This window comes from Canis aureus, chromosome 19, assembly GCF_053574225.1.
Source record: "Canis aureus isolate CA01 chromosome 19, VMU_Caureus_v.1.0, whole genome shotgun sequence".
Lineage (NCBI taxonomy): Eukaryota > Metazoa > Chordata > Mammalia > Carnivora > Canidae > Canis > Canis aureus.
This window is the reverse complement of record NC_135629.1, coordinates 10,558,175-10,582,969: the sequence shown is the minus strand read 5'-3', so window position 1 is coordinate 10,582,969 and position 24,795 is coordinate 10,558,175. Positions and strand designations below refer to the sequence as shown.

The 24,795-nt window shown below is 44.9% G+C and overlaps 1 protein-coding gene across 2 annotated transcripts in view; it reads left to right on the top strand.

Annotated features, from left to right (window-relative positions):
- The window catches only part of LMCD1 (LIM and cysteine rich domains 1), a 58,503-nt gene extending 43,152 nt beyond the window's left edge, over positions 1–15,351 (top strand). For both annotated transcript variants that reach the window (XM_077857980.1, XM_077857981.1), the window contains 2 exons: positions 12,123–12,338; positions 14,672–15,351. In XM_077857980.1, coding sequence (XP_077714106.1) covers positions 12,123–12,338; positions 14,672–14,830 — 375 coding nt within the window. In that variant the 3' untranslated portion in view covers positions 14,831–15,351. The remainder of the gene's footprint in view (positions 1–12,122; positions 12,339–14,671) is intronic.
- The last annotated feature ends 9,444 nt before the right edge of the window (positions 15,352–24,795 follow it).

Here is a 24,795-nt window from a genome sequence, read left to right as displayed (position 1 = left end):
GGAGGGGCACGCTTCCTGAAGAGGCAGGCCATCCATTCATCACTCAAGTATTGACGAGGCTGTACTGCCCACCAGGCCTCAGGAAATCAAACAAGCAGAGGACACCGTCCCCACATTGGAGAATACTGTGGATGTAGGACTTCCCTCTGAGGGCCATGGGAGGCTATGGCAGGCTTTCAGTGGGAGATGTCATGGGGTCTGAGCTGGGCTTGGGAAAGTGTCCTCAAGCAGCGTGTGGGAGATGTGCTGTAAGAGAGTGAACTACTGGGGGCTGTTTGAGAAAAAATGAAGAATCCAGAGTGTCTGGTGAAAGCCTCATGAACTGTTTTGTCTTAATCTGTCCCACAGGAGGTAAAAGGACTAGCTTGAGACAGTGCCACAGATGGCTGATGTTTGCTGTTTCCTGGCCTCTGGCCCCCTTTTGTCCTCTGCCTCTATCAGCCAACTGGCGTCGACTGCCTGTATTTGATATTTAGACATAAATGTCCCAATATGTGAAGCCCTCGAGCAAATTACCTGCCTTTCAAATTACGTGACAGGCTGGCAGTCACCTGTGTGAGCCAGACATCCCAGAGAAATGGCAGCCCCAATGGTCCTATCACTACATTCGGAGAGGACCAGTCTTGTCATCCAAAACCTGCATCCTGCAACTCTAACCCCCATTTGTTGGCACATTCATTTGGGATTGCCATCCAGTAAACTATGGCCTCATACTGTTAATCTGAGAACTTTTTTTTTCTGAAAGATTTTATTTATTTGAGAGACAGCACAGATGGGGGGAGGGTGAGAGGGAGAGGCAAAAGCAGACTCCCCACTGAGCAGAGAGCCCAACACGGGACTCGATCCCAGGACCCCAAGATCACTACCTCAATCAGACACTTAACTGACTGAGCCACCCCGGGCCTCTAAGCTGAAAACTTGAAGACAAAAGAACAAAACTTATTTTCCCTACCACAAATTTGGCAATGATGTTGAAAAGACCCATTTCTCAAGAAGAATGCATGTATCAGCAACTTAAAAATTTAGATTCAGTTACCATGTTTCATAAACGAGTCTCCTCCCCATCCAGCCCTCTATCCAAATAGTCATTTGTCCTTAAAGCATAAATACGACATAATTCCAAATTGGACGGCAATCTCTTTAAGTCGTTGTGACATTTCCCAATTGCCATTCCCAGGAGAGAGAGGCTGATCTGAGATCGTATTTTATCCTTGACTCAGCCCCACATATTTGTACAACATGGAAGTGGGGCAAAGGTGGCCTGAGACCCAGGTCTCTGCCTACCGTCAAGTTTAAGAAGTAGTTATGACAGTTTGGAAGTACATAAACAACAAGATCAGACAATAAACAGAATCAAAGGAAACCCGTATTGGTTGGGCTGGGCTGGCTGGGGAAGACAGCCTTCTCCTTCCTTACCCTAACCCCAGTCTTGTTTAGATAACACGTTATGTAATTAGTGGCTTCATGTCTGTATGCCGTGTATTTATGTCACCTCTAGGTGCTGCGGGCTTGTCTTTTTCCTCTCTGTATCTTCAGCAGGTGCCATTGATAGAAGTAGTGGGTGCTCAATAAATGTGTGAACCATGAATGAGTGAACAAATGGATGAATAAGTGAGTGTTCTAACTAAATAGAGCCTCGAATGATGGGGACAATTTAGATGGTTAGGATGATGATGGGATCCAAGTTCACATTTATTCATTAAGCACCTGCTCTGAGCCAGAAACACTGCCCACTCTTTCAGGGTCTTTGTTTATTAATTCACACAATTGCCAAGAGGGTGAATTTCACCAACCCCATCTTATGGGTGTGGAATCAGAGATTCAGAGAGGGTAGGTAACTTTTTCCAAGGTTCCCACAGTTTCTAAGGAGGAGAACCTGGATCTGATACTTTTCGTACTACGTGATGCAGAGTTATAAAACCCTGCTTATGATCTGTTCCAGGAAGAAAGAAGCCTGGGTGCTCTCATTTAATGCCCTATTTATCTCCTTGAAGCCAGGGAGTAAATCCTATGAAAGTAGCTAGATAGACATAGACCATAGGCAATGTGTCCCCAGCAAACCCAAACTTAGTTGTGGATGTGTGTTCCCTGGACTGCTTTGCCTTACCCCAGTGAGTGGCCAAGTTAAGTAGACATGGGTGCTGGCCATTCTGTGTGCCGTGCCTTCTGTTTCTCATAAAAGGGCAGTGTAGGACAGTTTACCAGAGCTAAGCATCAAGCAGGAAGCCTGATTTCTGCTCCCCTGATGTGGACAATAAACTTCGCCAGAAGTGGCCGAGGCATTCAATTTGAGAACCCAGATATGGGGAGGAAATTGTACAGCGCAGACTGACACCCCAGATCCAAGCAGTGATTTAGGGGGGAAAATGGAGGCAAAAGGAAGGACATGGGAGACCTATTTTCCTAGAACTACACTGGTGACATAGCCGCCCTAAGAATGATCATTATTGCTATCATTAGCAGCTACCACTTGGCAGGCTTTCTCTGACCTAAGGGTAGCGCCAAGTATTAGAGTATCTGATTTAAAGCTCCCAAACCCACCCCCCAATGACTGGAAGAAAAGCTGTAGGATTTGAACCACCATCCGTCAGACCCCAAGTCCATCTTTCCTGTTGCCCAAAGCTGGTTCCTTGAAAAGCTAATGGATATTAGGTCATAAAGGGGTTACATGGCCATGTAAGTTCGGGAGACAGAGTGACCAAAACTAAATGGGTTTCTTTGTGGTAGGACCTCCGAGAGCCTCCAGTGAGCTGTGGCAGTGGTTCTCAAACTAAAATCACCTGAAAGGCTAGTTAAAATCCAGAGGGCAAAAAATAAATAAATAAATAAATAAATAAATAAATAAATAAATAAATAAAATCCAGAGGGCTGGGCCCCACCCCAGCTTAGTAGGTGCAGGTAGGGCCAGAGAATCAGCTTTTCTACTGAGCACCCAGGCTGATGCTGGCACGGGTCTGGGGGCCACACTTCTGAGAACCACTGCTAAAGAAGTCAAAAATAATCTTACATATAGGCTCAGGAAAAATGACCTCACCAAATTCGTATATGGTGAGGATCGAAGAGATGACAACACAGGCATTTTCTAGATGTATTTGGCCTCCTGGCTTAGGGAGTCCAGCTTTGAGGGCATTGCGCGGCGCTCTCCCATTCCTTGAAAGGTCCACGAGGAGTTCTGGAAACACAGAACTGATTTATACACTGCCTTACACCCCACCCAATCACACTGCTCAGCAACCTACGGCCACAGGCTGCCTCTCCTCTCTGCTACACTGCAGGATGGCTCTCCAGCCTCTGTCAGCCTGTTACAGTGATGTCCTTCCTCAGAGACCTTGGGAGGGGCCCGAAGCCGGCAATGGCCAAGTCAGGCTGTCCAGTCCTCCTCACCAGGCTGCTCCACCAAAATGTGCTCAGAGGAAAGGGTTATCCAGACCAGAGGAGCACTATTGCCAGAAGCCTTTTCCAAATCGCCCATGTGGAAATGCCCCCACGGACTGAGTTAGGGGTGAGGCCAGGTAACAGTGGGTGGGCCAGCCCGCTTGTGGGAACTGCACCCTCTGAGCCCAACTTACCGGCACCTGGGCTGTGCAGCTACTCATATCTGAGTACAGATATGCACCCAGCTTTCCAACTCCAGGTCTGTATACAGGCCTCCCCACCCCCAACAGGATGGTTTGTTCGATGAGTTAGTTGGATGAGCAGTAGTGTTTGGAGACACCCACAGCCTCGGCCAATGAAAAATCTGGGGACCGCAGGTCTGCATGCCAAGAACAATGAGTGGAAGGACTTGCCCATCACACCCCGATCCCACCCACCATGAGTTCTTATGGGTTTGGAGGGCTTCATAGGGCTCCATGGCCAGAGAACTGCCAGCTCCAGCAACCTGGAACGTTCATTCCAGAATGGCAAAGCCCCACGTGGCTTTCCAGCCCTCTGCTCCCCACCACTCCCACCTGGATGGAACCTATGAGCGCCTGGGCCGCAAGGGCAATGACCTCAATGCTCTGATTGTTAACAGCCCCACCAAACCATTTCCCCCTTTAGAATGCTTACTTGGTATTTTCTCAGAAATGAAATAGACGGATTTCCTGGGCATGGAATTTCCGCCTCTCCCGACACCCCAAACTTGTAACTGAAGAAAGGGGAAAGAAAGCCAAAACCTAACACTCAGTGTAATCTCCACCCTTAGGATTTATCATCCTTGCAGGGTGCCCCCCACCCAGCCCCTTCCCCGCAGCACCCCTCCCACCGAGGTCCGCCTTTCAGATGGAAACTTACAGCAGCTGGCTTGCGCAGCCTGCCTCCTGCCCCAACAAGGGACATATTTGTGGGCAAGGCACTTCCAAATCTTTGTGCAGCAGATGTTTGGCTTGTGGGCTAGGCAGGCTGGCTCTCCTGCCAGCCCCTCTCTGGGAATTTGAAACCGGGGCCCCACCCCCACATCCTGAGACCTGCCTGAGCTAGGGGACCCAGGCCAAAAGACCCAGAAAATCACCATAGTTACCAAGCTTCTCAACATCTGCCTCCCTCCTTTACAGCGGAGATATTTTAACGACATTAAAGGAATTTCTTTCCACAGAAAATTCCCTTTATCCCACTTTTTTATGCTATAAATACTTTTCCATGTTGCCACGGAGGCTTCACAAGCATCTTTTTTTTTTTTTTTTCTGGAGTGGACTGCATAATATTCCATTGACTAAAACAGGAGTTGGCAAATTTTTTTCTGTAAAAGGCAGATGGTGAATATTTTAGGCTTTGCAAGCCATACGGTCTCTGTCACAACTACTTGCTCTGGCCTTGTAGCCCTAATGCAGCCATAGATGGGATCTAAATAGGTGACTATGGCCATATACCAATAAAACTTTATTTGCAAAAACAGGTGGTGGCCTGGATTTGGCCCATAGATGTAGTTCGCTCACCCCAGAACCAGAATACTATAGAAAATGGTTATTCGCTTTTTATGAATTACTTTGGTTTTATACAACGTCATTTGCTAGTATAGGTTAATAGGGTGATGATGATGTCATCTGCCATTCCTTGACTGTCGAGATTGTACCCAGAGCTATGCCAAAGGCTTCACATAGTCTTGTTTTACTGAATCCTAAGAATTCTCTTAAAAAACATAATTTCCCCTTTTTCTAGTCATCTAACTTGTGAGTAGTTAAGCCAGAACTGGAAGTAAGCCCTGTCTTACCCTAAACCCTACAAAGACTCCAGCAAATGGAAGCTCCTATTTCCATAACTCATGTGTAGCTGCAAGCACTGCACATGGCCATTGCAACATGGATGACCGCACGTATGGCTTTTTCCTTTAGTGGGAAGACAGTCCTTGCCAACACACTTGTCAAATCTGGATTTGAGAACACCCTAGGCTGACAGCCTCTCTTCCAAGGGTAGCATTTATTAAGGCTCCCTGGCTCTGTGTTCTCCCTTTATCAGATAACCAATGAGGGAGATTCGGTTAGAAATGCCTAACATGCTACCTTGCTTGGCAGAGAGCCACATTCAATTATCTGCCCCAAGAAGAAGCATGAGGTGAAACAGTTGGCCAAGAACAGTGACCACCATATGTAGAGCATCTCCTATGAGCCACGGCCTGCCATATGTTCCTAATGAGGAAACTGTGGCACAGAGAGGTGGGTGACTTGTCTAAGGGCTCACAGTGATGAAGCAATGGTACAGATCTCCTTCCAAAGCTCACCACCCTAACCACTGCCCGCAGCCTGCCCAATCTGTACTGTGAAGAGTCTCAGGGAGATAACAGTGTGAGGGAAGAGAACACACGAGTCTTAAGATGCCAAAAATGACACTGAGCCAAAAAAGGAAAGAAGAAAAGAAAAAAAAAGAAAAAAAAGAAAAAAACAAGAAACCTTTGGGATACATGAGGCTGCAAAGCAAAGATGGTGAATAATCACCATAAGAGGAAATGGGGAGATGCTGTTTATAAATAAATTGTTGAGTATTTGTGTTGGAAAGAACCCAGTGCCTGCATTCAAGGCCCTTGTGTTAATATTTACTGTATTGTAATAGTGAGATTTTCACAAGGCACTCTGGGTTTAGACTGAGTAGGCCTTTGGATAAGAGCCTTCCAGAAAAGAACAGAATGATTGGGATAGAACTTCTGGCAACCCCAACAGAGAGATTATCACTGGTCCAGAGAGGGTTCGGCCTATCTGTTGATCCTTCACTCAAAGCCAATACAGCTCCGTCCTTAGAGACAGTTCTCTGGCCACGTAACTCTTGGCTACTGTCCCTAATCTACTGTTGCCTAAAACACTCTGTTTCTCGGTTACTGTCATTTCTGAAGTCTTAATAATTCTGTGTGCCCACATTGGATGTTCTTGTCACCTACTCCTGCATGTCAAGCCTCCCCAAGGCTTAAAAAAGTAATATTAATATCTATCTTACCGACAAATCAGCAATTTGGGCAGGGTTGAGTGCCACACTGCCCATGTGGCATCATTGGGAGCAGTTTGCAGGCTGGGAGCTGGAGTCTTTTGAAGCTTGTTGTCTTACTGGTTTGTGGCTTTGATGCTAGGAAGACACTAACAGCTGGACTGGACCAGCCAGGGAGGGGCTCCAAGGGCCTCTTCCCCTATGTCTGTGTGGTTTCTCCACATGGTTGCCCTGGCAAAGAGACCTCAGGATTCCTTTCCTGCCTGCCCAGGGCTCCCAAGGTGTGTATACAGAGAGGGATCCCAGTGGAGGAAACTGTTGTCTTTTATGACCTACCTCAGGAATCTGTAACATCCCTCCCACTACATTCTGTTCAATAGAAGCAAGTCATTAAGGAGGGACCACAATCAAAGGAAGCGACTTTGACACCTCATTGGTTGGAGAAGTGTCCAAGAATTTGCCAATGTCATTTCCACACACCATGACCTAGGGAACCCCAACCCTTCAAAGTCTTAGCTTCTGAGACAGCTAAATCTAAAATAGTGCTCAGCTCTCTCAAAGCAGGTGTTTTTACAGATTACAAAGGCCCAAAGTACAGAATTTTGAAACCCTTTCATTTAGACCCTTTTTATTAAGAATCTCTGACCATTTGAACAGGGACAGGGCAAAACTTCAGTGGCACAAGGACAAACTACACGTTTGTTCCACCAGTGAAAGTTTTGTACCACACCTCCTCCCCACAGAGGGGAATCAGTGTGCAAACTAAGCTCTATGGCAAATGTTAGGAAGATTCTCAGGAGCAAGCTCCGAATTTAGACGGTTGAGAGTATGAATAAGAACCAACTAATAGGCTAATGATAAGCATTCTCTCTGCCTCTTAACATAGTCCCAAGGGACTTTTACTTGGCCACACTATCTCCTTCATAGGGAAAGTAGCCTGAGAATGACCACACTGGGCTTTCTTAAAAATCGTCTAGAATTAAGGCATCCCAGGAATTCAGATTGGCTTTTGCTGTAACTGAACTGAATTGGTGGTGTCATTTTTGCTGAGTTTATTTTTAAGGTCATTTTAAACAGTCTGTAACCATGGTTTTCAAAATGGTGCCCTGACCACACCAGCATCCCCAGGAGCCTGCAGATTCCTGCACTTCATCCCAGACCTATCTGGATCAGACACTCCAGGTGCGGGGCACAAATCTGTTTTAACAAGCCCTCTGGGGGTGCCCAGCAGACTCAGGTCTGAGAATCACTGTCTTACAGGGGGTGGTTTGGGAGAAGGGATTGACTGTCCATGAGCCTGGGGGAGCGAGTGACAGTGCAATTCACACAACTCTATCTTCTGGCCATGCACAGATGGAAAAAATGGAGATGGGAAAAAACAAAGCTCATTGACGGGAGGAATAATGTCCTGTCAATCTATGTGAACATGGTGTTATGGAAAGAAACCCCAAAGTCCAAACCAAAAGCACATCCTGCCCTCAACATGTCTTTCTCATCTTGGGATAGTGATTTAACCCTTTGAGCTACAGGTCTTTCATCTATAAAGAGAACTTGAGTATGGATAATTTTAGGTAATTATTATTGAGCCCTAAGAAAGTCCATTAACTCTATTATCTCATTTAATCTATACAACTATATGATATTAATATTATTAGTATCCTCTTGATGAGTGAAAAAACTAAGGCACAGAGAGGTTGAGTAACTTGCTTAAGGTCACACACCTAGCCCGACTCTCAATCATCCACTGCAATTTAGAAATTGTTAACTTCAGTACCAAAGATGTAGCAGAATAAGTTTGTGTAGAGAAAGGCAGGCCCAGGATCTTTGGAGCCAAGCAGGCTAGGCATTCTGACTCTTGGGTGCCAGCCTGCCCCTGGGGCCTGAGGAGCCACTAGGCTGACAAGCCAGGACACTGTTAGATCTACTATCCTTTGAGATGACAAGGAAAGCACAGAAAATAACTCAGAGGCCAGAGGAGGAAATTGGTTCCTGACACATGTTGACAGGGCTCATTACTTGGACATCTTGTTTTCATAAAATGGCAGTGACACTGTTTGCTTTTAAAAGGGCTGGCTACTGGTAGTAATGAGGCCATGAGCCAGGGATGCTGGGGGAACAGTGAGGGAAGGGACACTCCTCATTGAGGGAGACACTTGAGACAGCGCTTTCAGATGCAGTGAGGACCAAGCTCCGCGGGCACAGATCTCTTTCCCTTCCCCTCTCTGGGCTGCGGCTGTCACTGGAATTATCTCCCTGCAGTGAGAACCAAACACAGTGTTCCCAGCCTCGAGAAGCAGTAATGGCTCCCCATTACCTCCAGAAGTCAAAACCATAACCCAGGCTCATGGTCCCCCAAACCACCTCTCTCACCTTCCGTCCCCCTGTTTCCTTTTGTGGGTTGTGGGTGCCTTCCAAGGGTCCCCAGACACATCCAGATGCATTTATACCCCCTTTCCCTGCTTCCACATTAAGCAACATCTGGAAATCTGGAGTTGGAAGCCCCGCTGGTATATCACAGTGATGCCCAACTAGGTGGTGGATTGACATTAAGTCCCATCTGCGTGGGAATAAAGGGGCTGGAAATTTCGTCCTGTGAAACTTAGAAAGCCAGTCAGACAGAAAACTCACTTGGTACTCATACAGTGCTTGCCAAAGAGTTTACACTTCCCAGCTGTGCTGAAAGGATAGTGAAAATAAGTCAATGATGATTCATCACTTGTTTTTGGTTTAGACCCTCTGATGAGCTCCATGGGAGCTGGGACTCAGTCATGTGCAGGGGAACAGGGTTTTCATTGTAGTGAAGGACTCACACCATTCATTCTTGGGGGCATAACTGAAACAAGTCCAGCACAGTCTAAGGAACACTGTCAGGCAGTCCAGATTAGTTATCCAAATACATGTTTTATCTAGCCATTCATTCCACAACAACTATGCTTAGGGACCCCTGTCAGTACGTGGGCGTTCTTTGTCGTTTGGTTCTCTTTTCCTACTTTTCATCATCACAGTTCTTATTTCATCCTCTTCGTATATAAGAATATATATTAAGTATGTCATTCAAGTCTGTAACTTAAGAATACCAAGTGTTTAAGCTCTTAGCACATGCCTACTCATCTTGGCGCGACAAAATAATGTTTCTGTTTGGGCTGATATATAATTGGTGCTTAGATCAATTTCTCATCTAAAGCCAGGGTCTGCAAACATTTTCTGTGGCGGGCCAGGTGGTAAATATCTCAGGTGTTATAGACCAAGAGCCAAAACTGATATCATATAGGTACCTCATGTATCAAGAGAGAAAACAAATTTCCACCAAGTTTTCTATTTCTGAAATTCAGAATCTAATAATATCATTAAGCCTAGATTTCTGTAATACAGGTTATATTAGTCAGCTCAGGCTGTCATAACAGAATACCATAGACTGGGTGGCTTTAATAACAAATTTATTTTCTCATAGTTCTGGAGTCTAAAAGTCCTAGGTCAAAGTGCCGGTACAGTAGGTTTCTGATGAAGCCTCTCCTCCTAGCTTGTACATAGGTGCCTTCCTTCCGTGTCTTCACACAGTCTTTCCTGTGTGAAGGAGAGCAGCGAAGGAGAGCAGGTGATTGGTCTCTCATAAGGACACCAGTCCTGTTGGACTAGGGGCCCACCCTTATGACCTCATTTAACCTTAATTACCTGCTAAAAGTCCTATGGCCAAATGCAGTCACATTGGGAGTTAGGACTTAAACATAGGAATTTAGAGGGGCACAATTCACTCCATAATTCAAGTTCATTAATGAGAAAAATGGAATTCTTTCTAGGAAGAAAACATTTCACCGAATTGGAGTTCAGATGTAAAATCCATTCTTAGCTGGTGGGTCTTAACAGGCAGCAGCCAGGTTTGGCGGTGGCTGCAGTTTGCTGATGCCTATGCACAGGGTCGTAGTAAGAAACTCGGCTTCCGAGTCAGGCTTGGCCCATGTTCAAATCCCAGCTTTGCCTCCCAGCTGTGCATTACAGCAACCACTGAACGTCTCTGAGAGGGAATGTCTGGAGGGAAATAATGATTTCCTTAAAAGGGAGCTGAATTAGAAGGGGGCGTAACTCTCCAGGGTTTCTGTAAGGGGTATTAGTAAGGAGCATGGAATCCTGAGCATAGTGTTGGACACAGACCTCTCTTAAGGAAATGATAGAGCCACCATCAGCATCAGCATCACCAGAATTTTGAGGAGCAGGAAATAACTCCAAAATGACTCAAAAGATTTGATATATTTAATATGTACTCTGGATAGTATGTCATGAGAGAATGGCAGTTAATTTCTGTGGTTTTCCTCCCGATGTAATCATGGCAATGACATCAGATCCCAGCCGAGGGACACTCTACAAAACACCTAACCAGTACTCCTCCAAACTCTCAAGATCATCAAAAACAAGGGAAGTCTAGGGCACCTGGGTGGCTCAGTTGGTTGAGTGTCTGACTCTTGGTTTTGACTCAGGTCATGAGATCAAGCCCCACATCCAGCTCCACAATGAATGTAGAACCTGTTTGGGATTCTTTCTCTCCCACTCCCTCGGCCTCCACCCCTGAGCTCAGGCTTCTCTCTAACTCCCTCAAAAACAAAACAAAACAAAACAAAAAACAAGGGAGGTCTGATAAATCACAGCCAAGAGGAACCTAAGGAGATAGGAAGACTAAATGTAATATATCCTGGAATAGAAAAAGAATATTAGGTAAAATCTAAAGGACATCTAAATAAAGTTGAGACTTTAGTTAATATTAACATCAGTATTGCTTAATTAATTGTGACCAGTATATCATATTACTTTAAGACGTTCAAAACAGAGGAAATTAGGTGTGGGGTATATGAGAACTCTCTGTATTATCCTCACAATTTTTCTGTAAATCTAGAACTCCTCTAAAACTTAAAGCTCACTAAAAGATAATTATATGTGGGTAAAAGATCCAAAGTGCAGGTGATCCAGTGGGTTTTAATGTAACTAGGATGGAAGGTTGATATGGTTCAGACTCCACACTGACTTTGGGGAAACTACCACTTGTCCAGTTTTGATACAATATCCATAGTTATATGGAAAGGCTCTTAAAATATTCCTCCCTTCCTTTTCCAACTTCATACCAGTGTAAGGTCAGATTTTCTTCATATATTTCAAAGAAAACAACATATTGCAAAAGATACAGAGCTACAGCAGCCGTGAGAATCCCATAGTCCTCTATTGAGCTAGTCATTAAAGAGATCTGCAAAAATACAAAGCAGCGCCTCTCTCCTCACTAAATTTTTCTGTTTGGGAAAATAGAGGTATTTTTAATTGCGACTATCTATGTTAACACGTTGGTTTATGATTTCTAAGTGAATTATTAAGTAATTGCTTAGTCTTATATTCAGTTTTAATTTTTCTTATGGTAAATCTCAGCAGCTATTACCTATATGAGGTATATATATGTTTGGGGTTCTCAATAATTTGTAAGAACCTAAAGAGTCCTGGAGGATAAAAAGTTTGGGATTCAGTGAGCTAAACTACTAGTGTTACTCAGTCCTCACAGTAACTTACGAGGTAGGCCTTGTTATTATCCCACTTTGAAGATGAGAACACTGAGGAACAGAGAGGTACAGTAACTCACTGGAGGACCCTCAGGAAGTAAAGTAAACTCCCTCAGGAAGTTGAGTGGAAACTCAAACCCATATCACAGTGTCCTCTGACCCCCTTGCATCCCTGGTGTGCTCCTCCCCTTCTAGGTCTGTGAGTTCTGCAAGGGAGTGGCCCCCGCCGACAGCCCTGTGGTCTACTCAGACAGGGCAGGCTACAGCAAGCAGTGGCACCCCACCTGCTTTGTGTGTGTCAAGTGCTCCGAGCCGCTGGTGGACCTCATCTACTTCTGGAAGGACGGTGCGCCCTGGTGTGGCCGTCATTACTGCGAGAGCCTGCGGCCCCGGTGCTCTGGCTGCGATGAGGTAAGAGTCGGGGGGCTGGACAGTGTGGAGGGTACCCCCGCTACTGTGGGAGGGGACCCGGAGGCCAAGGGGAGAGTGGCTTCATGGGTGATAGTGATCCACAGATAGGAAAACTGAAGCTCAGAGCTCTCTTCCTGCGCTCAGCCTCGGTTTCCTCATTTGCAAAGTGGGGCAGAAATTAGTTTGCACTCATGGGGTTGTTTGGGATGGGTCAGACGTGTCATTCTTGTCAGGTTTTTTTAGATTTTATTTATTTATTCATGAGAGACAGAGAGAGAGGCAGAGGGAGAAGCAGGTTCCGTGCAGGGAGCCCGATGTGTGATTTGATCCTGGGACTCCAGGATCACGCCCTGGGCCAAAGGCGGATGCTCAACCGCTGAGCCACCCAGGCGTCCCTTCTTGTCAGGTCCTATCCTTGGCATGATGCCTGGCACTTAGTAAGTGCTTGGAAGAACATTCTGGGATGAGGGGTGGGTCCCAGAAAGCAGGCTGCCCCCATTCAAACCTGGCTGTGCACAATTAGTGGTGTAGTTACCTAACTCTTGTGCCTCAGTTTATCACTTATGAAATGGGAGGAAAATAGGCCCATCCCAAGGGGTTGCTATGAGGATAAAATGAGATCATTCATGAAAATGCATGGCACAAAACTTGACCAAGTTCATAAATAGGAGCTACTAGTAGTCTTATAAGGTAATATAATGTGATGTGATACTGAAACATTAACTTAATACAATAGAGATGCTATGAAAAGGGTTTGACTCTCCAATATGAGTTCAGGCTAGAGGAGCTCTAAGACACATTAGCAGTGACAGAGTCTGCACGCCTGTGACAACGGGAAACTCACTACCTTAATCACTAGCACAAATGAGGGTTAGAAACTTCTTCATTTTGAGCCAATATCTGCCTCCTCCCCCTGACCTTCCACATGTTGCTCTTCATATGAAGTTAAAGCCCTACAGCTGTCTTACCTAATAACTGTGTTGTCAAGTGAGGTTAAGAGGGGAAAGGACTGTTAGCAGGCCTGTCCCACAACCTCATTTTTTTTTTAAGATTTTTAAATTTTATTTATTTGAAAGAGAGAGAGAGTGCATGAGCAGGGAGAGGGGCAGAGGGAGAGAGAGCAGCAGGCTCCCCGCTGAGCAGGGAGCCCGACACAGGGCTCGATCCCAGGACCCTGAGATCATGACCTGAGCTGAAGGCAGATGCTTAACCCAGTGAGCCACCCAAGCGCCCCAACCCCCCACAACCTCATTTTTATGAGGACAACAGTATAGTTAGAATCACAACATTCCATCCATTATTAAGGACTTACACTGGGTCAGCCATTTGCTCCACACGTTATCTGTGATGTCCCATTTTCATCTCACAATAGTGAGAGATAGTCATTATCTCCATTTTACATTTGAAAAGAGAGCAGCTCAGAGAGGCCAGTGACAATCACATGGCATTGGCTCTGTCTCAGTCACTATGCCAAGTACTTCCTATGTAGTAACACGTGTAGCATTCATAAAACCCTATGGGATGAGTAGTATTTAATCCCCATTCCACAGATTGGGAAACTGAGGCATAGAGAGATTAAGTAATTTGCCCAAAGTCATGCAGCTGGTTCCCTGGTTCCTGTTGGGCCCCCAAATCAGAAAGCACATTTAATAAGTATGCTGTTCTGCAATTTTTGAGCCTCAGGGATTCCTCAGCATATGTATACATATTCCAAAGTGTTACTTTATTCCAAGCCCAAGTGACCCCGTGTGACCTCACTGTTGAAGACTGGCCATTGGCCCTTAGCTGTCATTGGGCTGTCTTCACTGGGGTATATAATCCCATCTTAGAACACAACTGGGTTTTGAATTTAGGCAAAAGAGTATTAAGAGCTAGATAAGTAAAACCCGCCTGTGGCAGAGATTTTTTTTTTTTCCCCATCTAAGAAGCTAAAATGCAATCATGACCTGTGCCAAATATTATACTTGCTGCCTGAGATTTAGATCAGTATCCTCCACTGATGCATTTGAGGTCAAGACGAGATTGGAGGGGATCCCTGGGTGGCTCAGCGGTTTAGCGCCTGCCTTCAGCCCAGGGCATGATCCTGGAGTCCTGGGATCAAGTCCCACGTCGGGCTCCCTGCATGGAGCCTGCTTCTCCTTCTGCCTGGGTCTCTGCCTCTCTCTCTCTCTGTGTGTCTCTCATGAATAAATAAATAAAATCTTAAAAAAAAAAAAAAAAAAAAAAGACGAGATTGGAGGAGGAGGAACCGCCATTCTACAGCTAGTCCTCCATACACTGTCTCTATGGGGGACAGAACCTGAGTCGTGCATCTTCTCTGCTCCCCTCCCCAGATTATATTCTCAGAGGACTACCAGCGCGTGGAAGACCTGGCCTGGCACCGAAAGCACTTTGTCTGCGAGGGCTGTGAGCAGCAGCTGAGTGGCCGGGCATATATCATCACCAAGGGGCAGCTTCTGTGCCCAACTTGTAGCAAGTCCAAACGCTCCTGAGGGGCCTGCCCATCCACAAGCCGGAATCCACAGGATCCCACCAAGAAGGAAGGCCAGGTGTGCTGAAGCCATCCTAAGGGTCTGATGTGACAGCAGCAAGCAACAAAAACAGTGATGTTTCAGCGGGAATATGTATATACATATATACACACACACATACATACATATATTCTAGGTTGGGTGCTGGTAGGTCCCTGAGGATCAGTAGTTGCAAAACCAGAAATGTTCTGAGAAGTCTTAGAATGGAGTTATTTTGTTGTTGTTGTTGTTTCCCAGCTACCGACTAAAGACACAACTGGCATCCTGCAAGGAATCTCTAGGAGTTTCCCAGAATACAGTTCTGGGTGATCAAATCACATAGCTGTAGAATGTGCGTGCTTTCTTGTGAACGTGGGGGCTCCTCCAAGGAGCAGGCTGGGATCCCAACAATCGTTTGCAGCCTCCTTTTCAAATGGAATTTGAATTTTAAATAAAAACTTTTTTGGCATGATAACGTATCAATAAAAGTTTTATGTAGTTCACATATGACCTGATGCAGTTATTTACACCGTAGATAACTACCGTGATTTCGTGGCATCCTGCAAACCCTGTGACCCTGAGTGCGGGTGGTGGCGGGAGGTGCCATAAGTGCCGTTGTGCCTCTATGTCAACTGTGTCTCATCAGATTTGAGAGTGTAGGTCCTCAGGGCAGAACCCGTGTCCCCCTGATCAGTGGCAGAACGTGTCCGATTTCACGGTACACCAAAAAGCAGCCAGCCCCCCAGGAGCTGGTCAGCTGCCCTCACAGGTAATGAGTGAACTCCTCTGGAAGTAAGACCAGGTGGACCTTTGGGAAAGAGCCACATGGGACCACCTGAGCTCAGCCAACGGGTGCCCTGTGGGACATGGTGACCAGTGTGGGCAGTACTGAAAAAATATGGGGTGTTTATGAGAAATCTCTCTGCTTTTCAATGTTGCCAAGTGAACACTGAATGAGCCAAACAGAATAGGTCTTGGGCCAGATTTCTTCTCTTTTTATGGCCTCTCTGAGCATTTGCAGCTCCCAGATTAGTTTCCTTTCCACGACTTCTAAGAAAAGGAATCTCTTTTTCTACTGGGGATACAAAGACAAAAAAGACATGAGTCTTATGAGCTCACAGCCCAGTCACCCATGGCTTTCGTTCATTTTTAAAACTCCCATCGGTTGCCAAGTTTCTTTCATTTCCCCACCCAAATTTCACCCTGCTCATCTCTTACCTAAATACCTCGACTTCGCACGTTTGACCAAAGCTACTGCAATTGCCTGGTGATCTTCTGTTTCCAGCTCCTCTCTCCACCCACCTGCTTCCCTGTCCTCTCCATCACGGCAGAGAGAAGCTTTGGGTGTGTCCTCTTCCTTACCTACCTCCATGGCTCCCCAGTGTCTCAAGTTAAGAACCAAGACCTCCCCTTGACATTTGAATCTTTCCAAAGTCTGGCTTAATTGTCTTTCTGGCCTTGGAACTCTGTTTCTCTTTATTTCCATTTCCCTGTTTCTCCTAGAGATTCACCAACTGCCTTTGATCAAGCCCTCTTCTGTGCTTCGGCTAGTTCCGTGCTGGTTTCTTAAAGACCAACATTACCTGCTGAAACTCCATCCTATAAGGTGCTTCTCAAGCATAACCTGCTTCTCAATCCCTTTCTGAAAGCACCAATGGAGTATTCACTCATTCGTTCACTCACTAATTCGTTCTGCAAAATATCCACTGGGCATCACAGAGTTCCATTACCCATGCTGAGTCCAGGAGATAGAGTGTTCACAGGAAGAACACTGCCCCCCGCCCCATGGATTTTACAGTCCGTCGGGGAGATGGGCCTTAGGCAAATATTCCTACAAGTTGATGTAAAATTACAGAAAGGGGAGACAGAAATTACATGTCTTTAGAAAGCATATAAAAGAGATTGGACCTAGTCAGGGATGTCAAGAGAGGTGCTCCTGGAAAAGCAACACTTGAACTGAGATCTAGAGGGTAAGTAAACTCTGAGCAGGCAAAGAGGGAAAGGAAGATGGTTAAGGATGGATGCACAGATGGCATGTGCAAAGACCCTGTGGCTGAAGTGACATCAGTTTATTCAATCCCTATTTACTAGTGTTGGAAATACAGTGGTGCCGTGGCTCATGGATGGGACTAAGACTAGTGTGTCCTACAGGGAGGGAAGATGAGAGTGGGGCACAAGAGGTGCACCAGTTTTGTGGGCAACAGAAAAGACCAGTCTCTGGGGCACCTGGGTGGCTCAGCAGCTGAGCACCCGCCTTTGACTCAGGGCATGATCCCGGGTCTGGGGATCGAGTCCTACATTGGGCTTCCTGCATGGAAGGAACTACCGTGCTTCCTGCTGGAAAAGGCCTGCTTTTCCCTCTGCCCGTGTCTCTGCCTCTCACTGTGTGTCTCTCATGAGTAAATAAATAAAATCTAAAAAGAAAAAAGACCAGTCTCTTCTGTCCAAGGAGAAATGGGGAGCCTTCAAAGAGTTTTAAGCAGCGGTGGTAATGACTAAACAGATTATTAGATGCATGCATCTAATCATGCATCTAACAGAGGAGAGATCCTCTGTTAAAACCCCAGCATGATGCCTAACTGATTTTGTCCTGGTTTTTTTGTCCACACCCCCAGATACCACCCAGAGTGGGCTCCTACCATCCCCGTGTCTACTAATGACACCCCATGCTTCCACCTGGAACACCTAAATCCTCTCTGACACTCCCTTCCTGTCAGATGGGTCACTCAACACAACCTTTTCACTCCCATCATGGCTTTACCCCCCTCCCCAAAGCCATATTTCACCTTGAACATTTTCTGACGATAGTCTCCTAGTGAGTCTGCTGACCATGAACTCATCCTCTTCACGCACCGCCCAGATGAACTGCTCAGAAACAGGCCTCTCCTAAAACAGTCAGGGGCTCCCTGTTGCACACTTCTTAGCCTTTACAATCAAGCTTCTTAATTTTCCTGGCCCCAAACCACCTTGCTTCCTGCTCCCCGCTCAGAAGCCAGGTGAACATCTTGTGGCCCCTTTACGTGCTCTGTGCTTTCCCTACCTCTGCACCATTGCTCAGGTTGTTCCCTTTCCCTGGACTTCCCTGCATTCTGTCCAACTGCTGCCCCTCCTGTGGGACCACGAAGGCTGAGCAGCATTCTGTAGCAGAACTGGAAGGTGGCATGCTTTCAAAGGCTACAGTGTTAAACTTGTGCATGATTTTATCCCTCATTCAGCAAAAAGAGCCGCCATTCCCATTCCTCCCATTATCTAGGAAGATTTCCCCGGCCTCACCCTCCCCTCTGGGGTGTTTTAGGTTCATCTGTGCCTTGGAGTATCCCAGGCTCTCTGAGATCATTGACGGATGCTACTGTGCTATAATTATTACTTCCTGAAAGGCTCCACCTATGAATTTCTTGAGAAGGATAGCCTCACTCTTTGGTTCCCCAATCCTTACTGGAGCACCTTGCACCTAAATGCAAGGACAAGCAGCCTAGGGCTCTTGAAGGACCCATTGTTGCCAGTGGCCCTGAGCCCCCAAATAAAAGGGCATGTGATTCAGTCTTGACCAGTGGGGCTTCTCCACTGAGGAGCTGCTTAGAAACGTTTTCTTCCTTAGTGGAAAGAGACGCTCTGGAAGAAATAGCCCTGCCTTTCCCCACCCCCCCTTTTTTAAAAAAAGATTTTATTTATTTATTCATGAGAGACAGAGAGAGGCAGAGACACAGGCAGAGGGAGAAGCAGGCTCCATGCAGGGAACCCGACGTGGGACTCGATCCTGGGACTCCAGGATCCCAGCCTGAGCCGAAGGCAGGTGCTAAACCGCTGAGCCACCCAGGGATCCCCTTTTTTCCCCCTTTTAATATAATTTTAAACTCACAAAAAATGTTTCAAGAAGAGAACAAAGAACTTTTCTTCTTGAACCACATGAAGATGTGGCTGACACAATGCCCCACCACTCCTGAGTATTTGAATGTACAATTCCTATGAACAAAAACATTCTTCTACATGACCACAAAACAACCATCAAAATCAGAAATTAACACTCTACATTGAATCCTCAGCCTCGCCAGTGTACCAGTAGTATCTTCTACTACAAAAAGAGCCAGTCCGGGATTACACATTGCATTTAGTTATCTTGTCTCTTTAGTGTTCTGTAATTTGGAAGTGTTTCTCGTTCTTTCCTTGACATTTATGACCTCGACATCTAAGAGCCACTTATTAAGTAAAATGTCCATCAAATTGGGTTTGTCTGATATTCCCTCATAATTAGATTCAGGTTATGCATTTTTAGTGGAAATGTCATGAAAGTGAGGTTGTGTTCTTTTCATTATGCCCTAACAGATGATAACAAGATTTGTATTTGTGCTATAAAGAGTTGATATTAATTTTCAACACGATTAAGCTAGGCTTTTCCTTTGTAAAGTTACTCTTTTCCCCTTTGTATTAAATAAGCATTTTGTGGGAAGGTGCAGGCCTATGCTTGGAGATACTGCAGGTTCAGTTCCACACCACTGATGTATCACAAAGTATCACAAAGTGAGGCAAATGAATGTTTTGGTTTCCCATTGCACATTAAAATTGGGTTTACACTATGCCATAGTCTATTAAGCAAGCAATAGCATTATGTCTAAAAAGCAATGTACAGGGCAGCCTGGTGGCCCAGCGGTTTAGCGCCGCCTTCAGCCCAGGGTGTGATCCTGGAGACCCGGGATCGAGTCCCACGTCGGGCTCCCTGCATGGAGCCTGCTTCTCCCTCTGCCTGTGTCTCTGCCTCTCTCTCTCCTGTGTATTCTCATGAATAAATAAATAAAATCTTTAAAAAAATAAATGAAAAACAATGTACATACCTTAATTTAAAAATACTTTATTGCTAAAAAGTTAGAACCATCATCTGAGCTTCTAGCAAGTCATAATCATTGATCACAGATCATCATAATAAATATAATAATGAAAACACCTGAAATATTAAAGAAATTACCAAAAGATGACACAGAGACATGAAGTGGACAAATGCTGTCAGAGAAAAAATAGCACCGATGGATTTGCTCACTAGAGGGTTGCCAGAAACCTTCAATTTGTAAAAAAAAATAAAACAAAAACACAAAATAATATCTGTGAAATGCAATAACCAAAGTGCAGTAAAATGAGATGTGCTTATATTTGATATTATGTTGACATCCTGTACCTCATCAACATGCCACCCTTTGCTTCTAAGTATCCATTGATGTTTCTTGATGGAATTAATTAATTAATATGATAGCTGCCAAATGTTGATTTTTCTAATCAAGTCATCCCTTCTATATTTATTAGTTAGCATTCTACTATAAGGAAAACCTCTCTCTTCTATTTATTCCCTTATTTATATTAATTTGAAGATACAGATTTCTATTTTATTAAATCACTTATAAGCTAACAGTATCATTATTTATTTTGATGCTCAATCGCTTATAATCTAATACTATCGTTATTTATTTGGATGTTCAAACTGTCCCAAATTTGGCCGAAGAAAGCTCTTTCAAACTGGCTATGTCCTTTTGACATGTCACTACCATTCTTTAAACAATTTTAACATTCTGGCACAATCAGGGGTTCACGGCTCATCTTGTGTTTTCTTTACCCCAGCTTTAGAATCAGCAATTTCTCAAGGAAACCCCTCTTCCTAAGTGAGGTGCAGTTGGGTTGAACTCCTGGTGCCATCTTAGAACCTTGAGGAGACAAGTTACCCAGCCAGTAAACTGAGGATGATAGATGTGAGAGTCAAACATAGCCTAGGTACTCGGTTAAGTCATCCAGCCAGTGGACACGCCCCTGGGCCTCTTGTTACATAAGATGATACATTTCATTATTCTTTATGTGGGGTGAGACATTTCCTCTTTGTGGGACATATTTCCTCATCATATAGTTTCTCATTAATGAGGTCTTGTTGATTCTAGCCAAAAACCACATGAATGATACCAAAAACTTTTGGGTGCATTACATACTTCTGAAGCCATTACACTTCTTAGTTCATTTGGATTTTTAATCAAGTCTGTCCCATGGGGACACAAGTGATAGTGACATGAGTGCTTGACTCACTGGGTTATCAGAGTTTGGCTTCAAATGTTTGCAATCAAATACAAGAAATTTACATAAAAGACAAGGCTATGCAAATGCTAACATTGGAGGTGATGCTGTTAAAGGAAACAGTGTGTTGGCTCTTTTCTCAACTGCTATTTATATTTGGTCAGATTGTACTAATTTAAAGCCAAACCATCTCTTGGTCTGATTCTCTCTGTTCAGTAACAGAAATGAGAGGCATCAGCATAAATGGTTTGAGTTTGGGACAATGTTGGTTCTTGAACCACAGAAAGGATTTGGACAGAATAAATATTTTTGGGACACTATTGTTGCAAGTGAAGGAACTCCAATTTAAACCAATTTAAACAAACACAAAAACTAGAGGGAATCTACATTTCTAGTCAGAGAGTTCAAGAGGAGCACCAATGTCAGGAACAAATGAATGTAGGAATTCTAATTACATAGTGAAGAATTTGATTCCTTTCTCCATGTTTCACCTCTGGTTCCCTCCATGTTGGCACCATCCACAGGTAGGCTCACTTAGATGCTCGCAGTCTTGGCCACTAGCAGCAGGTAGGGTCGCTTTTGCCCTTGGAGCTAGTAAGCCCAAAGAAAAGGGACCATATCTTTCTGGGGATTTCTGGGAATGACTCTTATCAGCCCGATGTGAGTCATGTACCTATGCCTCCACCAATCACTGTGCCAGAGGACCAGGGTATTGTGATTGGCAGTATCTCCATCCCCTGCCAACCAGCCAACTGCAGATGGAAGAGAAGGGATTCACAAAGGTAGCCACAAGTAAATCACCTAAAACGACCTCTTGTGAAGGAAAAAAAAAAAAAAAAAGTGAGAGAGAGGCCCTGTTAGAGCTGGAGGTAGGGGAGAAAAAAGACCTGCTGGGCAAAGTCAAGCTGTTCTCTCCAGAGAGGAAGGGTGGATAAAACAACAGGAGCAAAGCACAGAAAAGGAACAGTCTAAGAAGTTGGAAGAGAACCAACCCAAGGAACCTAAGGGGCTAAGATTATCCCAGGATTGGGGAATGCAGGTTCCTGCGAGGCCTGGGAGGAGCTGCCCCAAGAGCAAGGATAGAAGCCAAGTCACAAAGCTCATCTTGAACTAATTAGCAAGCCACTAAAACTCTCATTTGTCTTGATCTTTATTTAATTACTGGCAAAAAAAAAAAAAAGACAAATGTTTTTAAAGGCCTAAATAAAATGGTATTCCCTAAAGGAAATGTCTAAAGGGTTTTATTGTGGCCTTTTTTCTTAATTCTGTGAGAGATGATGGAGACTTACTAAACTGTTTTTATGGGAAAAGTTTAATAAATGTGAAGGATGTACTTCCATGAGTTCAAATATGGAAAGTTTTAAAATAGAAGAGTGACACAAACAGCTAATGATCCCAATATGTTAGATTATGCAGGCTGCTGGCATAGGTTCTGGTTTTTAATCAAATATATAAATTATGAAATATTGTTGCAAAGAATCACAAGCCTTTGCCCTACAAGGGAATGGTTTGTGCTTCAGATGACAGGAGAGCTCTACGAGTTCATCTTCAGCTGATAAGCAGGGGAGGGAGAAGGAACAGACAGGCAGGCATCCTTAGCTGATGCCAGGGGACCCTGTGGTGCCAAAGCTGGACAGAAGAGCATGCTCCAGCCAAAACCCCAAGCCACGCAGGAAGGTATCCATTCAACACATTGCCTGTGTGGTCCCCTCTGCAGGACGTGTTTGTGACATCTTGGGCCAGAGTTTGCAAACACTGTGCTTTCAATATTTATTCCCACCTGAGTGGTCAGCATTCCACCACTCTGCTTCCAGGCTCGGCACAAGCACTCCCTCTTCCAGGAAGCCCTCAGGGATTCTTTCCATGTTCAGAGTCTCAATCATGTGAGGGATTCAGCCCTTGACCACTTGTGTCAGACTCTGTGCTTTGTCTTCCAAGCAACAGGCCACTCACTCATTAATTCATTCTTCATTCATTCATTTACTCAGCTCTTGTTATAGCCCAAGCACTGTGCTAAGGCATTAGAAATACAACAACAGACAAAGGAGACATGGCTCCTGCTGTGAAGGAGTTAAATCTATCAGAGGAGAGGAATAAATAATAGACAATTACCTACTCAGACAAGAGGGCATCCAAGCCCAATCGAGCCTATATCTCTTCCCAAGATATTCCCCAGGGCATATTGCAATAGGCCCCTGGCAGCCTGGTCCTTCCCGGTTACCCACCAAATAGATTCAACATGTCTGGCAGCAGAACATCGTTACTGACAGCTTGGAGCTAGAGGCCTCCATTCTAATCCCACTCTAGTGTGTCGCCTTAGACAAATTGTTTCACTTTGTTCCCAAGTTTCTCCATTATCCTCAAACGGGGATAGTAATAGTATTTCTTATGGAGCTGCTCTGAGAATTAAAAGGGTTTTATGCATGTTAAAAGATTGAGAACAGCTCTTGGCACATAGTAAGTGCTCAGTAAGTATCGGTTATTACCATTATTGTTGTTTGTGTTACCAGACAGTGGACCCGGGAAGAAGATGACTCAAACATAATCTCCTCTACTCTTGGAAACAGCAATTTTTAAAAATTTTGTTCTATTTCTTAAAACAACAGACCATCGGCAAACATGGTCATCAGTTTTCTCATTTCTAATTTCTGAGACCTTCTAGCAAATGCCCAAATAGGACCTCCTCGTTGAGAAAGACATTTCAACATTTTGCTCCCCACACACGCACACACAGAGTTGTGAATATAGATACTCCCTCTTTACTGGTAAAGTCAACCCGCCATTTCAAAGCCAGGTGGTACCTGTCCTGCATTGGTGCCATGTGTGTTTTAAGAATGGTGAGCAGTTCTGCTGACCCTCAGACTCACAGTGGGTCCCACAAAGTCTTAAGCAAGTGCCCAGGGAAATGATACATTAATCATATTAGACCACACATTTTATGTCTCTCCTAACTCACCCTAGGACTAAAAACAACTCCGAAATTGAAATCCCCAGCTGCCTCTAATTCACTTCACTGCTAATATCATCACATTAGGAAGGTGATACTCTGGAGAAGTGCTTCTCACATCTACGGTTTATGAGAATCCCGGGGTGGAGAGGTTGTTAAAATGTGGATTCTGGTTCGGCAGGTCTAGGCTTGAGGCCTGAGACTGTGCATTTCTAGCAAGCAGTGGGGGATGTCACTGCTGCTGGCCTGAGGACCACACTTGGAACAGTGAGGCTGGAGCGTGTTACAGTTGAAAGGTCTGGTTAGAAGCCAAGTGAGACATGGGGAAACTGAGGCCAGAGAACAGAAGCAGCTTTATTAGGGTCACATGGTAAGCTGAAGGTGGAGCAAGATTGCCAGACGAGTCTCCAGACTTCCAAGTCAAGCCCCTTTCTGAGTCTGCTAATCAGGACTGGGGATCTAAGGCCTACAGGTGCCCAGCAGTGAGGGTAATGCATGAAGGAGGTCCAGTGGCAACAGCAGGAGCCAGGCTGCTTGTAGCCTGCTTATTGCTTCATTCTTTAAAACACCATCAAAACATACCTGTAGGCTATGTAGTCTGTGGGGGGCCAGTTTGCATAACCTTACACCAAGGTCAGCTAGCTTTTTCTGTAAGAAGCTAGGTAGTAAATAGTTTAGGCTTTGCAACCCATATGGCCTCTGTTGCAACTCAGTTCTGCTCTTGTAGTGGGAAAGGAGCCACAGACAGTATGTAAACAAATTAGCATGGCTGGGTTCCAATAAAACTTTATTTACAAAATCAGCATCTGGCCAGTGGGCTCCTGCCTAAGCCAATTAGACAACTGGGGGTGGGGGTGCTAGTGTCTGTATTCATACAAACTATGACTTATAAAACAATTTAAAATGCAGTTTCTTGTGTCTTTCAAAATCAGTGAAGTGCTCCTGTGAGTTTTCA